Source organism: Equus asinus, chromosome 25 (genome assembly GCF_041296235.1).
Source record: "Equus asinus isolate D_3611 breed Donkey chromosome 25, EquAss-T2T_v2, whole genome shotgun sequence".
In the NCBI taxonomy this organism is placed as follows: Eukaryota; Metazoa; Chordata; class Mammalia; order Perissodactyla; family Equidae; genus Equus; species Equus asinus.
In genome coordinates this window covers 42,099,718-42,116,850 of record NC_091814.1, presented here as the reverse complement: position 1 = coordinate 42,116,850, position 17,133 = coordinate 42,099,718, and the positions used below count along the sequence as shown (strand labels likewise).

Here is a 17,133-nt window from a genome sequence, read left to right as displayed (position 1 = left end):
ATATTGAAATGCTTCCATGCCCGTTGGCAGAACCTCTGCCCCAGGCCCTTTGAGTGGCCCCCTTCCTTGTCATCCAGCCCCTCCTGCAGGAGCCCCCATAATTCCTGGCACCGTCAGGGCCTCCAGGACTCAGTTCTGATGGTTAGTGCCTGTGTGGCACTGTTGTTAAATATTTTTGCCGTCTCCTGGGTACAAATCTGTGATGGGCTCCTGCCTTTGATGAGAGCACAGGCTGGGAGGGGCCCTGGCATGACAGGAGAAAGTGGTGAGGGCAATGACGAAGGAGGGTGCTGCATACGGCGGAGGACTGGAAACACCCAGGCTGGGGGGTCAGGAAGCCTTCACCGAAGGCCTGCTCTATCAGGACCTGTTTGGGGGGCGGGGCATCCCAGGTCATCACTAAAGTCCCTTTTGTGTCTCGGTGTTTTCATTCTTGCTACCTCCACTAGTTCAGGCCTTCATGACCCTTTGCCTAAACTCTCACAAGAGCTTTATAATTAAATGATCCTCTTTATAATTAAGTGAAATTAAGTGTACCAACCGTTCTAGAATCCATTCTGTGGCTCCCTCACTCAACAACCTTTAGTAGCTCCCTGTGGCCCCATCTCCTCACACACGACCCACTATCATGTTGCCCCAGCCTCTGTTTCCAGCCTTTTCCAGTTACTACAGGTGCCTGCCACACCTGCCGCTTGCGATATCCCCTACACTGGACTCTGTTTCTCCTGCTGCTTTGAACTTGTGGATCCTACATTGCGGTTTTTTAACACCCTCCTCACATACAACTTGTTTCTCCCATCTGTGTTCCTTCCCTCCCCAGCCTCTTCTCCCACCCCCAGGTCATGTGCAGGGTAATGTGTCCTAATAACTAACATACATTGATAGCTTATTATTATTATGCCAGGCTGTTCTAAGACCTTTGCATGTGTTACCTTGTTTTATTTTCACAAACACTCTAAGAGGTAGGCACTATTATTATCTCTATTTTAAAATGAAAAAGACCTAGGCACAGAGAGGTGAAATAACTTTCAAAGGTCACACAGCAAGTAAAAAGTGGAGTTGAGATTCCAGCCCAGGATGCTTGTCTTCAGAGCCTGTGCTCTTAATTAGTGTTTTAAAGTGACTAGTAACTCTCAAAGAAAGAGAAAATAGAAGAAAAAATTTGTCATGTTATAACTCAAAATATACACCTTGCTTTTGTAATTATTCATTATAATTTTATCTCCTTCTTTATGCTAGCTGAAAATCCCTAGAGGGAAGGAATTCTGGGTCTCATGGAATGGTGTCTCAGTTACCATCAATAAGTTGTGGGCATAGGTAATGTGACTGAGCCAGCACATCCCTTGCAGGCCTCCTGATTGTGAATTGGCCATAACCAAGCCCACCCTTCACTGGTATTTCTCCTAACTAAATACACTATGTGGCCCAACCCTCCTGCAGGATCAGGCCGATTGTTTCACATGGACTCCAAGAAGGCTATACTTACTTTTACGATTCAGATTGTGGCTGAGAGTTGTCACTTATCTTCTGCACAACAGAACAGATGTGTGTGTGATCCCTTTTAGAGTTGGAGAAACTAACGTGTCCTGAGGTTATTTATCCAGAGTCATCAGGCAGGTCTGTGGTGGAGCTTAGGTGCAACTAACTTGAACGGACTCTCCAGGAACCCACTCCAGGACCCTGGACAATCCTGTGGTGATTCTGCTACAATGCTGTGTACTAAGGATAGTAGGTAGACTAAGTCATTGACGGACCAGAAAATTCCGGAACACTCTTCCCCTATATTTTTACCTTGACACAAAATAAGATTATGACATCATCATGGGAACACAGGACTTCTGTATTTGTATTTTTAGAACTTGGCTAGACTTTTCCAAGAGTGGACTAGTCAGTCCTCGTGTGGGAAAAGAAAAAATCATCGTGGAGAACCTGTACCACCTTTCATTGTAACATGTGACATGTGTGTTTGTTCCAGAATCTAGAGAACAAAGTGATACATGTTGGCTTTAGTGAAGAACCAATAACTTTGTACCTAGACACAATTCCTTGATAAGCAGGCAAACACAGGCACTTTTAGAACCACGTTTTTCTTTCTCCGGGGTTAGAATTGACAGATGCTAAGAGCGTGTGACTCTAGGGGGCAAGGGACTCATCCAAAATTAATATCTGCTAACTATCTTGTAGTAATACAATTTGTTATCCAGGGGTCTCCTCTGCGGCATTTTGCCATCATCTCCATTTCTGCCAGGATTGACCGGCAACTTGCAGATGTGTGCAGCTTTGGAAATTGTGGCGGGGGAGGACAGCGGGGCTGATCAGGGAAAGATGGGGACTTTATTGAGGAGCAAAGTCCACTACCACACTCAGATGAAAGTTCGAATGATTTACTTCGCTTTGGTTAGGGTAAGCCGAAATCTTTAACGACAAAAAACACGGTGGCTACGCCCCCTCCCCACCGCCCGCCCTGTGAGCACAGACCCGACCCACCTGTCCCCCGCCACCGCACACCGGCGCCCCCTTTAAGAGCCTGCTCCGCGGGACTAACGTTCGAACTGCCCCGGCGCCCCTCCTCGGCCTCCGATTGGCCGCGCGCGGCGCACGAGGGCGCGCCGACCGGCCCGGAACGGTTGGCGGCCCTTCGCGATTGGCGGGCGGGCCGCGTATATAAGGCGTCGGGCGGCGCGGCTGCCCTCAGTTAGCGGCCGGATCCGAAACTGGCTGGTTGTCTGTTGTCGCTGGGGCGCGGGGGGTCCGTGAGCGCGTCAGCGGAGTCGTTTCCCTTCAGAATCTTCAGTTGCGACGGGCCACCCCGGGCGGACCTGTGGACGCCGCTGGTCCCTTCCCAGCTTCCGAACGCGGCTGGCGCTCGGCCCTCGCCCCCGCGTCAGCCCGGTGCGGCAGGCAGGATGGAGTTCAAGCTGGAGGCTCACCGCATCGTCAGCATCTCGCTGGGCAAGATCTACAACTCGCGGGGCCAGCGCGGCGGCATCAAGCTGCACAAGAACCTGCTGGTTTCGCTGGTGCTGCGCAGCGCCCGCCAGGTCTACCTGAGCGACCCGTGCCCCGGCCTCTACCTGGCGGGCTCCCCGGTGCCGCCGCCGCAGCCCGGGGAGCCGGCGGCCGGGCCACCCGCGGGCTGGGGGGAGCCGCCCCCGCCGGCCGCCCGCGCCGCCTGGCCGGAGCCCGAGACGCCGCCGGAGCGCCCCGCCGGCCCGGACGCGGGGCGGGCGGTTGACGCGGAGCCTGCGGCGCCGGGCGCCGGGGACACTCTCCAGGGCGGAGAGGCGGCGGCGACGGCGGAAGCGGCTTGGCGCCGCGCGGAGATTCCGCGCGCGGCGGCGGCCGGGGGCGCCGGGGACCCCGCCGGAGGCGCGGATGTCTGCCCCGAGGGGCCCCGCGCGGCGCACCGCCCTTGTGCCTGCCCCCCGGGAGGCGAGGCCGGGCCGGGGGCGCTGAGCTGTGCGCCGCGGCCGGCCAAGGACGAGCGCCCCGTGCCGCCCCCCGGCTGCCCCAGGAAGCGCGGCGCGGCGGCGGGGGACGGCCCCGCGGACTGCCCGGCACCTGGCTCGAGCCCGCTGAAGAAGCCCCGGCGGCACCCCGAGGAGCCGGCGGGCGGGGCGGCGGCCGAGGAGGAGGAGATGGAGACCGGGAACGTGGCCAACCTCATTAGCATCTTCGGGTCCAGCTTCTCGGGACTCTTACGGAAAAGCCCCGCGGGCGGCCGGGAGGAAGCCGAGGCCGAGGAGAGCGGCCCGGAAGCCGCCGAGCCTGGGCAGATCTGCTGCGATCAGCCGGTGCTGAGAGACATCAACCCCTGGAGCACGGCCATCGTGGCCTTCTGAGCCCCGGGCCCCTGCGGGAAGGAGCTTGAGCAGCGGGCGACTCCGACGCGAGCGCTGGGCCTCTCCGGGCTCGAGGACGCCGCAGGGAGCGGAGGCGCCGGGCGCGTGGGGAGCCGGGGCGCTGCCGGGCCGCGCGGACGCACTGCCCTTGGCCTCGGCCGCCCGCCCTGCCGGCCTCTCGGGTCTCCTGCGGAGCCTGGGGGGCGTGAGGCTTATCGGAAGAGGACGATCGTTCACTGTTGTGTCTGTGTCTGTCAGTCTGTCTTGTTGAATTGAGACCGTTTTGTCCTTCTGGAAGACATCACCCCTTCCCCGGGGCTTAGGAGGCTGGGGGCAGACAGGGACTTTCCTCCGCCGGCAGCGCCGAGAAGGAAGCGGCTCAAAAGGCCGGCCGGGGAGTTCCCCATCCGTTCTCGGGGGAGGAAGGGACTTTACACACACCCCTTACATGAAAGCTGGAGCCTCACCCGGGCCAGGAGTGGCGTTTCCTCCCAGGATTTCCTAAACCTGGAGGGATTTAGTCTGGAGTAGAGACTTGTATTATTTCTCTCCCTCCCCATCTTCCTTTCTCACTGAAGAAACGTCTATAGCCTGTGATTATTCTGGGAAAGGGGGATACTAGCGGCCAGTGGCTTCCCCACGGGGAGAAAAGCTTGATGAACTTCACGGAAGACTTCAAGCTTGGAAATAACGGAGTTTATAGAGAAAAGATATATTTTTAAAAGCTCTAGATCAGAACTACTACACAGTGCTTTTAAAAAGTGTTTAATGAAACAAAGTTTACAGACAGACGCCGTAAGTGGAAAAACCTTATGGTTTTGGTAGATATGGTGACTCCAGTCTTTGTTGTATAAAGGTTGGGGGAGCTGACAAGGTTTTTGTACAGTATTTTCTCCTTCGTTGTATTGATTTTTGTATAAAAATGTAACTTTACGTGTCTAACACGTATTAAATATTTTGAAGCAACTGCACTGCCTCTGTCTTTCTGTGATCACCTGTCTGTACTGGGAGGGAAATGGGAGGAGAACTATGGTCTGGGCTGGAAAATTGGAGGTGTGGTTTTTACTATCAGTCATGCACAGACTGGGGACATTGTTTGCTGACTTGACTCAGTATCAAGAGAGACACATTTAAGGTTTCTCCCCCAGATCAGAGGACTGCTATTAGATACTAATATCAGTGGCCTGCCAGTTTCTTGAAACCTGCCACTACAACTGTCTTTTTCTAAAGTCATTTTAGGCCAATGTGATTTTCTACACCCCAATCTGATGGTGTCTAATGTTAAGTAACTTAAGCACCAAGTTTTGAAGCCCTTCCCATCCACAAAAATGGTTTTCACTAAAACTTTTTTATAGTCTCCTGTTAAACTATATAACATGGGTCATTTTTCAGCTTTGTTACTGGAAAAAAAAAAAACGTATGAGGGAAGCTGAGACTGACTCGCCCAGCTGGTTAGGTCCACCTCTGCATTCCAGTGGATATCAGGATGGAATTTTCAGTGGTTTTTTTCCCCTTTTATTGTTACATCTGTAGAAAGTAAATGCATCAGTGAAAGGAAATTGCTTGTGTCAAACTAGCTAAGGAAGGAGGCCAAGGAGGGCTGGGCGAGTTTGGCTTATTTAGCAAAACTTCCTGATTTGCTTTTTTCACCCAAATGGTGACATCACTGTTTGGGTCATGGTAAACATTTAGGTGATGACAGCCAAGTGATCTGTTGATTTTACAATTACTGCATGTGAGAGAGCTTTTGTTTAAGGCAAAATGTTTAATATTTGAGAGGTATACAGTAATCTATTTCTGAAGCAAATCAATTAGAAAATGGTATCTTAAAATATGCTTGCTAGTTCTTTAAAAAATGGCATTGGTCTATAACAGCTTATCAATAAATGTGGTGTTTGAGCGATGGGAGAAATTGAGGGAAGATTACACAAAGCTTTAAAGGTTAGAGACTTGGAGGGAAAGGAGCAGGTGAATGGGGCTTTGGCCTTCCGAAGTCCCGATTATAGGAACTTCTGTCATAGCTGAGTAGGCCAATGCTTTGATATTTTTGCAAATGTGTTAGTGATTCATTAAGTGAAAGGAACTTTCTACTTTATGCTCCATCACCATAATAATATATTCATAGAATTAAACAGTCTCTAATCAGTCTTGTTAAAATTGTCTTTCGGATATTAGCTACTTAAGTTCCGTTATAGCCACGAGAGATCCATTGAGTGCTGACTCCTTAAACTGAAGCAGGTGTCCAGGGCCTTAATTTTGCTAACATTTCCTGTTGCTAGAAAGTAATCATTATGCTTGAACAGCTATCTCAGTGTGTTTTTACATTTGAAAGGGGTAACATTCTGTGTGTTTTAAGAGAGTTCGATATGTTTTGGATGAGACTAATGTTCCTGTTGATCCTTGTTTTCACATTAAGATGAACCATGGGACCATGTGTCTGCTTAATTTAAAAAATGTAAACGGATGTATTTGATCGGGAAATACAGCTTTGTAGGAAATCAGAAAAGATCATTTTTGTTGCGGAATTGTTGCAGAAGCAGTATAGTGTAATGGTTAGAGTGTGGGCTCTGGAGCCAGACTTCCTGGTTTTGTATCTCTGCTCTGTCAGTTATTAGCCAAGGGACCCTGGACAAGTTACTTCATCTCTCTGTGCCTCCGTTTTTTCAAATGTGAAACTGAGATAATTGTACCTTCTTCACAGGTTTGTGAAAATGAATGTTACTGCCCCTAACGTTCTTAGAAAAGTACCTCATACGTGTCAGCACTCAGTTGTTACTGATTGTTAATGTAGAAGTGAATTCTGTGTATAAATAGATATATTCAAAGAATTGCCTATATTTGTGAGAAAGGAGGGGGAAGGGAGAATATATTTTTAAATTATCCTATCTGTGAATAGTGGGTTCTTTTATCCTTCTGTTTTTCTCTGGATACTTGGCAGTCACGAAACTTGGTTCCATCAGCATAGTGTTGCTGTTCTGTATGTCTCACACCAACCCTGTGACTTTCCTGATTGTATCAAACAACCCTGTTTTCAAGGAGGAGTAGGCAGGAGTAAAAACACTCACTCAAGGAGCACAGATCTTGTTGACATACAAATGCTTTCTGTGGATGAGTAAAGGAAAAGAAATAGCCCACAGAGTTATTTTTAGCCCGAACTGCTTGGGCATAGAATGTCTTTTAAGCTGTGTTAATTGATAGGTCCTGGAAAAGAGCTTTCCCAGTGCCAATGTGGGGTTATCACACGAACTGAATCAGATTCAGTGTGACTACAAATGAACAATAGTTTTAGTACCTAACCTCTTCTTGACCACTCTGGGAGGGAGCTGTTCTCTTGAGAAAATTAACCTTAGCTCTGGTTTGGAAAAAAAAAATTTTTTGACTGCCGTGTAAAAACTAGATATTTAAAGTACTTTCTGACAAGTATTCCAAGAAGATCACATTAATAGTGAATAAAGGTAATAAGTTTTAGTGCAATGCTTCTCAACCATGTTGCTCTAAACCTATCTTCCCTCTCAGAAGCCATTGATTGTACCTGGGGAAAGGAAGTAATGATGGAAAGCTTGAACTGCCCCTCTGAAGTGACTGAATTTTCTCTAAGGCACCTAATGGAGTAATAATAACCCTTCCGTTCCTACTGTTGATCACTGACTGGATTTTGGGATGAGAAGTGGGAGAGAATGGGCCATTTAACCACTTTGGTAGAATGCTTCTCAGAATAAAGATGTAATAAATATTGGGAACAGAATTAATAATGACAAAACTGCTCCATTTCATCACTGGATTAGTCTGAGTCTCTTACTTCAACTTGCTAGGCATGACAGCTTAGAGCCTGTGAGATGGGGTCGAAAGGCTAATACCCACTGTGACATGGAGTTTGATGGACATTTATTTCCTCATACTTTTTTTTTTGAGTAGAGTTAGTTCAGTTCACTGAATAACCAAAGAACTTCTGATCTCTTGCCCTAAATATTTTATTCTTGTCCTGTTTGTGAATTTTTTATTCTCCTAGGCTTGCTTTTATCCCAGCAGTTACTGAAAGAAGATGAGAATGAAAAGAAACACTGATCCAAGCCTCCTGCGACTATGAAAGCAGCCATTACTCTTAGGTGCAGAGCTCCGGTGGGGAGCGAGTCTGCTTCCCAGGATTCCTGGCACTCTTTCCAGTAATGAGCAGTTTGTCTCTCAGCCTTTGAACCATTGTTCAAATTTAAAATTCTAGCCAGTGGAAAGCCTTGGGAGGAAAAATATAGTAGAAGCAGAGCTGATGTTAGGAATCATTGTGATCTTAACTCATGCCCTGAGAGTTTTTCAGGAACAGTTCTTGAGGATACAATAGAGAAGAGAATATGTGAGAGCAGAAAGTGTAAAAGGATATACACGTCTAGTAGAATGCCTCCTTCCTGATGCAAACACAGGTTCTCCCAGTGCCTGCCACCACCCGCCTCCCGCAGCAGGGATGAGGGTTTTAAAAATAAAATCCCTCTCTTGGAATTGCTCTCTCCCAGAAGAATATAGCCCAAAGCGTCTTTGCTGGACTCTATCCTGGGGCTTATCTCAGACCTTTGGAATCCTACAAGCAGGGAGGGAGACGCCTCCAGGGACTGCATTCCTGAAAGGGCCTTTCCCTCTCCCCTCCTCTCTCAACCAGCGGCAGCCTCTACCACTGGATGCTGCCCACTTAGGGGCAGGTGGGAAAGAATATTGGCTCTCAGCTTTTGAAAGCTGCAGGAAGAAAGCCTGGTCCCTATCACTCCTACTGAGCATCTCTAGCAGGTGGTTCTCTTAAGGGATTGGGATAGAGTAGGCCTGTGATCTTTGTTGGTAAATCTACTTATTTTATATAATAACGTTTTCTGGGACGTGGTCACAAGAAGTCCTTAAGCCTGGGTAATAAGCCACATCCCTAACTTACAGGACGAAGGTGAGACTCGGCTTCCCCTTTTCTACCGTTTAGCACTGTCAGCCCCGGTCCCAGCCTTCTGCTTTCTCCCTATGAACTGGGCCTCTGCCAGACTACCCCAGCCCAGCGATTCCAATAGATGCCAAGGCAAGGCTGCTTTCACTTTTTCTAGAACTCGGGGATGTGCCAAAAGTGATGTGTTCCCACCTGCTTGTTCTTCAACCCATTCCACCTCTCAAGTCTTGGGGCTGGGCAGCTGCTGCAAACTCACTTTCTCTGAGGTGAAAGAAAGCCATTCTGTTCCCTCTGCTCAAAGCACTGAAGTTGTTGCTGAGGTGCAGGATTTCCTTTGGCTACTCCCCACACTTGATCCCTTTCCTGAATCCAGGATACCACCCATGAGAGTTTTTCTCCAAAGTGATCCACATCTGCTTGGCTGTTTCTTTCTAGCTGGTCACAGCATCATCGTTCCCCTTGTGGCATAGATAGTTTCTTCTGTGCTGTAGTTGTTTTGTCTATCCATCTCTCTGTCGGGGTCTTTCTAAGACTGCCCTCCTTCCACCCTCTCCTGAAGACGCTCACATTCATTGTTTACCTGGGGAAGAGCTGTGATTGGGAATGCTGCTGCTGGCTGAGAAGGAGCAGAGGTGGATTTCTTGACCTTGGGATTTAGAGTTTCCAGAGATTCTATGCCCTGGAGATAAAACTACAGCTGTGGCAGCTGGTTGTCCAACTCTGATGCCTCACCAGATGCCCCAATTCCATCATAATAGCAGGGGGTGGGGAGGGGAGTATCCATCCTAGAAACAGGAGCAGCCACTGAAAACCAGCTTGGCTTGTGGCCAGGTGGAGGAAAGGAGAGGCAAAGCCAGGGGAGCCCAAACATGGGCTACACAGCATTTCTGCTCCTACTTCCGTTTGCTGGAACTGCGTGTGCCACTTTCTAGAAGAGAAAATGAATCACAGAGCTGTTCTGATGGAGAAATCCAAAATTGCCTCTTTGCCTTGTCTCCTCCCTCTAGACTTTGATTGATTAATAGAAATTTTTTAGTGAGTTACCAGAAGTGGGAGCGGGGGAGTAGTTCTAAGCCACTGGAATCCTGCAACAAAGGTGACCAGCAGGAAGTGAGCTAGAGGGTGTGAAGAGGTACTGTGCAATCGGGGGCAGTCATCGGGAGGAACCGCCACTGAGTCAAGTTCTCCCGCTCAAGAAGGTCTGGGCACGAGCGCCCCACCCACTTTTTCCTCAAGTTGCACCAAACCTCCCATTTTCTTCAATTTCCAAGTTTTATTTTTGGTCTGGAAAAGGGTGAAAGTGCCTTGGCATCTGCATTTATCTTCTCGCTCTCTCTGTGTGACCTACTTTAGAGACGGAAGTTGCTTTTATTTTTATGGCCGTGGGAGAAATTGCTAAAAGCGAAGATTTCAGTTTCAGAAGCTAACCTTAAGGTACATGGGACGCTATGCTGAGGTGGTTATTACTCTATGATTTCTGTGGTTTTCTCCCCCACCCCCACTCCCTCTTCAAAATGTCTTTTAAAAGGCACTCCTCGTCTGCGCTGCTGAGAGCAGCTGTAAAGATGTGGTGTGTGGGCGATTCTGGCGTGTGGGTTGGCCCAGCTGTCTGCTTCCCAAACTTGTAGTCACCTCAGCATCAGGCATCTGGCCTCCTAACATGGCTTGCAGCTCTTTAAGACTCGAACTCCCCTATGAGAAAGGGAGACAGAGAAGGGAGAGTCTCCTACTTACCAGTCAGGAAAGAGTAAACGAGGTCCAGAGAGTGAGCAGCTCCTCTTGAAAGGTCAAGTGAAGACCCAAGCAGAGGCAGTGTTAGAATTCACCCTGGATTGGTGCCTTAGGACCCCTCTGAGCAAGGGACTTGTGGACCAGAATCTGAAAATGTGACACTACTTGAAGAGTCATTCGTCTTTCTTGGTTTCTGTTTATAGTAAAAAAAGTGTCCCCTTGCCTCACAATTGTGATTTGAAGATAAACTAGTGTTTGTAAAGCAAAAGTAGAAGGTATAAACAACTCAGCCGTGGGTCCTGTCAATTAAGTATTTATGGGAACACTCAGAAGGAACACATCAACCGGGGACACACAGATGCAAACAACTGGATCCTGGCCCTCAAGTCGGATTGCATCCCAAATGAGATACAAAAACAGTACAGAAAACCCCTAGAAAATCTGAGAGTAGGTAAGTGTGATCTAACCCCTGGCTTCTCAAAGTTGGGTTCACGGACCATCAGCATGGGTATCATCTGGGAGCTTATGGGAAATGCAGAATCTAAGGCCCCACCCCAGCCCTACTGAATCTGCTTTTTAACGAGATCCCCAAGTGATTTGTATGCACATTCAAGTTTAAAAAGCAGATATTTCCAGTGATCTCAGGGTCGAGTATGAACTTTTCAGTTTGAGGTCACTCAAGGCCTACCTCCCTCTTGCCATTTCTTCCTGCACATGCTGCCTCCAGCCATATGGTACTATCTACAAGCTTCTGGGCCTTTTCATATGCTGCTCCCCAGGGGGCCATGGCCAACTTTTAGAGATGGTCCTTGAAGCTGAGAGCATAAGGAAACTCCAGGCATGAGAGAAGGGCAGAAGCTAAGGACCTGGTGAAGGGGAAAGCCAGTGGTAGGGGCTGGAGTAGGAAGAGGGCGCTGTCAGCAGGAGCACAGTTTGTGAAGGGGTGGGAGCAGAGCCAGGCTACTGTGCCAAGGGAGCTGGGCAAGAGAAAAGTCAAGGAGAACAAGAACAAGGAAAATGTCATTGAACTAAAGATCGTCATCGGTGAGAGATGGTCTGGTAGAAGATGGGAGAGAAAACCCGATTATAAAGGGAATGAAGGGAAGGGTGTAGAGGCTCTGGCTTTAGCCCCCTCCCCAAGAAACTTGGCATAAAAGCCAAAAAAGAACCAAGATGATAGCTAGAGAGGACGCTGGGTCAACTGAACGGGCCTGTGCATGTCTTAAGACAGAACTAATGGTTGCAAAAACAGCTCTATTGAGGTGAATGGGGTTTGAATATATAAACTGCTAAGTAGGAGGCTCATCAGAAGGAATAAACACTTTCTTTTCCTTCTCCTGTCAAATAAAAGGAGACTGGAGACACTAACAAATCACTCCAGGGACCTTGTTAGTATCAGCAGCCAGCTTTCTTTTCCTCACTCCCAGCCCACAAAGACTCTTGCTGCTTAAACTCCAGCATACCAGTTGGCAAGGTAACAAACTGCGAGAGGCTCCTGGAGGATAAAGGATTGCTTCCCCAAACCCTGGTTCTGCCAGCTACTAATCTAAAGATATATATTTCTGATGCTTCATCCTCTTTATATATTAGGTGTTTAAAACATATCGGAATGCAGGCATGTGCTATGAGGAAAGCAGGATTTGGGTTTCTTGTCAGCAGAAACACACACACGCACGCACGCACACTCTTGTACTGGATTCTCATTTGCAAGGCCAGTTATGAATGAGTGTGTTTTCCTGGGTAAGAAATTCTCTCTTCCTTCCCTACCAAGCAAGTCTGACCTCATCTGTCATTTTCAGTGTTGCAGAGGATTAGTCTGAGGCTGAGAACAGGTTGAGGCATGTCCAACAAAGAGGCTCCGGATACAGAGAGAAGAAGGAGGGAAGCTGGGCAGTTCTCCGTCTCCTAAGGCAACTGATGAAAGGTTAAGGAGGTGAGAGGAGGAGTGGGAGAGGAGAGAGGGGTGGACGGATGGGGAAGGCAGGAGAGACAGATGTTGGTGATGATTTCAAGAGAAACGCAAGACTAAAATAAACTCAGAGTCAGAAAACAGGAAGAATGTGAGAAGGAAAAGGTGATGGACTGAGAACTGCAGTGTATTTGATAAAACAGCCCCGTCCGATGGAGGAACAGCAGCATCCCCCAGCAAAGTCCTCTGGAACATGGGGAAAAGTGCAAAAGAATTAGTAGCTCTCCTTGGTAGTAGGATCATTTTGTGCTAAAGCTGGAAGAGAGATTTATAAAGCCATGGCATTACTGGACTTCCATCACGATTTTCCGAAAGGATAAGATGAGGCCCTAACTTGTTAGTCTTTGCGTGTCTAGACCACCCAGAGACAAAATTCAACCCAGAACTCCAAATTTCTCCAGTCTGTTTGCTTTCTGTCCTAATTAGCTGAAGCTATTTCTAAAAACAAACAGATCATCTCCTCTCACGGATGCCTTTGCAGCCCTTTCCCCACTGCTACCTGCATCCAGTGCCTTCTCCTGACTTCTGTCTGCTTCTTCTCCTCAGGTTCCTTCTTGGGCACCGGGCTGAAGACTGTGGCCTCACCTGCCCCCACCTCCCCGTCTGCCAACACATCCAAACACATGCTAAAGCTCCTGGCATTACCTCCACAGTGAAGCTCCTCTCCATTCCTGCGCTCCAGTTCCCACTGTCACCTTTCTCATTCCTTACTTCAAAAGTCCTTATGACTTCAGTCTGTCCTCCTCTTTGCCTCAAACCTCCCTACCTAATAACTAATGGATTACTCATCTTACAATATAGTTTTGGTGATGTTATCAGTCTCTGACTCAAAAGCCTCTGATGACTTCCCATATTCTCTATGAACTCCTCTGCCTGCCATTCAGCCTTTCATTCAACCATCATTTATTGTCTACTCTGTGCTAGGCACTGGGTACAAAAGAAAGTACGAGACTTCATGTCTAGAGGTGAGAGGAATGGAAAACTCATTACAATTTAGGCTTAATACTATGGTGATAAAAAAAAAAAACACTGATGGGGGTGCTTAACAAAGGATGTCAGAGAAGGGTTCCTGGGAAGAGGAGGTTATTTCTGTTTTGAGTCCCAAAAGGCAAAGTGGAGTTAGCCAAATGAGGAATAAGAGAAAAAGCATTCCAGGCAGATAGAGCTGCATGAGCAAAGGCCTGAGGCCAGAAAGCTGGTAGTATCTGGACATTGCAAATGCTTCATTCTCATTGGAGCATGGGTGTGGAGTGGGACATGGCCCCAAGGATTTGGAGAGGTCAGGCTACAAAAGGCTAGGCATGCCATGCTAGGGATTTGGTTTCATCCTGAAAGTTTTGGGGGAGCCAAGGAAGGATTTTAAGCAGGGGTGGGACCCAATCAGATCTGCGTTTAGATCCATCACTGCCTGTAGTGTTGAGACAGGATGGGGAGTGGAAGAAGAGGAAAGACTGGAGTCAGGGTGAGGCAAGGGCTAGTTAGAGGGTTGTTTCAGAATCCAGGTGAGAAGTTACTGGGGCTAATAGCAGCAGTGGCACTTCTCCTGAGGCCCCTATTGTACATTGTTTTGTTTGTTATTTATATACATGTTTTTTAATTTCCTGAAATTCCTTACCTCTCCCTTCCCCACCAGATTGTAAATTCTTTGAAGTGCTGGACCTTAATCTTATCTATGTAGAGACCTTTGCATGCCAGGATCTGCACTGATATCAGTTGAACCAGAGAAAGTGAAAAAAATGGGGACTAGCCTAGGAGCAGTAGGCAGGAGGGAGCTCCCAGCCAAAAGAGAAAGGAATGCGAGGTTTCTTTCACTCCCACCCCACACTTCCTGCAGCCCAGCTGGGTTCCCACTCCAGTTTCTGAGAAGCAAATTCTGAGTCACCTCTTTCTTCCCAAATTCTGTTCCCCAAAAGGATTCAAAGGCTATAGGGTTATCAGAGCAGAGAGGGCAGCAGCCCCATCTGATCCTTCCCCTTTCTCACAATGTAGACAAAGAGCAGCAATGTTGACAATGGCCAAGCCAAGAAGAATGTAGCCAGAACAGAGCCATCTACCTCTCAGCCCTGGGACTCTGCTTCCATTGAGGGTGGAGTTGCACTAGCAATGTACCAGAGGGTGGTGAAATTAGTCTTGAGAAGCGGGGTGGGAGCGGGGCCTGAGGGAAGGCAGACGTCCTCTCAGGCAGGGAGTAGAATCAAATCATTTAAGCCACTTCTCTGGTTACCCCGCTGTCTTGTAGGTAATTGCTTGTTTACTCACTTCCAGTTCTCAGAGGCTGTTGGACTCCTGCTGCTCTGGGAGTCGTGGGCTCACTGACCCCCCTGCTCCCCTCACCTTCTCCATTGTATTGAACCCGCTGGGAAGAAAGAGAGACCAGAGTTCAAGTTCTAATGAGGTCTCCAGTGAGGTAGAGGTGATAGTCTTCATTCGGTCCCGGGCAGAGAGATGTTGAAATCCCAGAACCAGCCCTTAAATTGGCTGTTGGCCTGGCGCTCAGAATGAGTACCCCTGGGAGGCAGGCAGGCCTCTGGAATCGGGTTTCTGGGAGGGGGGCTTGAAGTGCAAGTAGCCCTCCTGGGCTCATTTCTTCCCCAACATACAGTCCCTCCCCCGGGGAGGGCATGCGAGTGCTGTGGTTTAATAAATCCCTGAAAGTCTGAGCGGATTAAAGATGTGATAAACACAAGTATGCAACTTGTACTCATAAAGAAAACGGTAGAAGATAAGCGAATTCTCTATTTGACTATAACTGGGAAGAACTTGGACTAACGCTCCCAGGAGGGGGCAGATAGATATTAGTCCCTTCATTAACTAAGGTCCTCATCTGCATTTCTATTGTGAGGGATGATCATGGATTAGTCTAAGTAAGACTTTTGTGCCTCTGCAGACCAGAATTCTGTGAAAACATCCACACCTTGCTAGTGAAAGCCATAGGTATGCAATTCATACCTTCTCCTAATAAAGCACATTATCGCTTATTTACAAATGCTTAGGGCTGCAATAAACTAACCCTTAGCAGACCCCCAGGTCAAACAAACAAAGATAATTTACGTAGAATGTTTATAGGAACCTAACTGAGGCGTTCATTGTTGATTCTCCTAAGGGATATTAAGTCCTTAAGGACTCTTAGCCTTGATCTCTGTTCAAGTTCAGTTCTCCCCTTTGGCCAAGACCCTGGGGAGGCTATCAGAGTCCTTGGGCAGGAGGAAGAAGAGCAGTATCTCCAACGGCATCTGGGGCATCTCTGCTCCTCCCTTCCCTCTGCTCTGCCCTGCTCTGCTCTCAGCAGTACTGCAGCTCCCCCAAAAGCCATGTTTCCTCAGGATTCCTCTGTCTGGACTACTTTCCCCACATACTTGCTGGGCCAATTAATCCTTGCAGACATTTCTCCTTGCTGTAATTATTTGCTCACATGTTTCTTTTCCTGACCAGACTGTGCCCTCCTCACCTCTAAATCACATTCATCTTTCTGTCCCCATAATCTAGACCAGAACGTAGCACAGGGTAACTCCTTTGCATTAGTTGACTACACGTTGTCTGGGGAGACTCAAGGCTTGGTTCGGCTATTCACAATCTGTATGACTTTCAGCAAGTCACTTTGAGCTTTAGCTTCTTCACTTAAAAATAAATCCTGCGAATTCCAATTCACACGGTTACGAATTAAAAATGAGACAACTGTGGAAGTGCTGAACAAAACGCCAGGTGGTGGAGGTGGTAGGAGGGGTGCTCAGCTCCAAGTGAAGACATATTTGTCTTAGTCTGCTCCGGCTGCCATGACAAAATGCCACAGACCAGGGGGCTTAAACAACAGAAATTTATTTTCTCACAGTTTCGGAGGCTGGAAGTCTGAGATCAGGGTGCCAGCATGGTTGGGTTCTAGAGAGGGCTCTCTTCCTGGCTTGCAGACCGCTGCCTTCTCATTGTGTCCTCACCTGGTGGTGGTGGTGAGATCTCTCTTTTCCTCTTTATATAAGGCCCCAGTCCTTATGACTTCCCTTAACTTTAATTACCTCCTAAAGACCCTATCTCCAGATACAGTCACATGGGAGTTAGGGCTTCAAGGTATGAACTGGGGGCAAGGGGACACAGTTCAGTCTATAGTAATCTAAAAGGGGATTCAACAGCATATAGAACCCTTCAGTCCTGCCCCCATGCCCTCCCTTGTAGATCGGCCACCCCCAGAGTCCAAGCAGCCTCTTGTCTTGCTCTCTGAACAACAGATTGTCATTCTGGTCGTATGTCAACACTTATTTGAACTCCCTGTCTCTTTCTGGGGCTGCTCTTCTGGGCTTGGGTTTTGATGCCTACACCTGGAGTGTGTAGCAGTTGAAGCTGTCTTTTAGGCTCAGAAGTAAAAAGGAAGTCATCTTGTGTTTTAATGCCAAACTGAAGGATTCAGGAGTGGCCCTGGAAAAACAAATGACTTTCTCTCTGATACAGAGGTTGTCTGTATCTTACCGGGATATCTGGAGACGTAACCAACAAAGTCTTGGGAAAGCATTTTGCAGCTACAGTATATGAATCGTGATTTGTATACCAATTAATAGATGTTCTGATAACTGAAGCATTTGTGTGGCATATCCTATGGCTTATGAAGATTATTTCATACATTAGCTCATCTTCCCAACGACCATTTCACAGATGAGGAAACTTAGGGCCTAAAGGGCCCAGCAAGT

The 17,133-nt window shown here is 48.1% G+C and overlaps 1 protein-coding gene across 1 annotated transcript; it reads left to right on the top strand.

Moving 5' to 3' along the window:
- Nucleotides 1-2,618: 2,618 nt before the first annotated feature.
- Nucleotides 2,619-4,809, top strand: IER5 (immediate early response 5). Its single transcript, XM_044757859.2, has one exon. It carries the CDS (start codon nucleotides 2,907-2,909, stop codon nucleotides 3,840-3,842), a length of 936 nt encoding a protein of 311 aa, XP_044613794.2. The 5' UTR covers nucleotides 2,619-2,906; the 3' UTR covers nucleotides 3,843-4,809.
- Nucleotides 4,810-17,133: the final 12,324 nt, after the last annotated feature.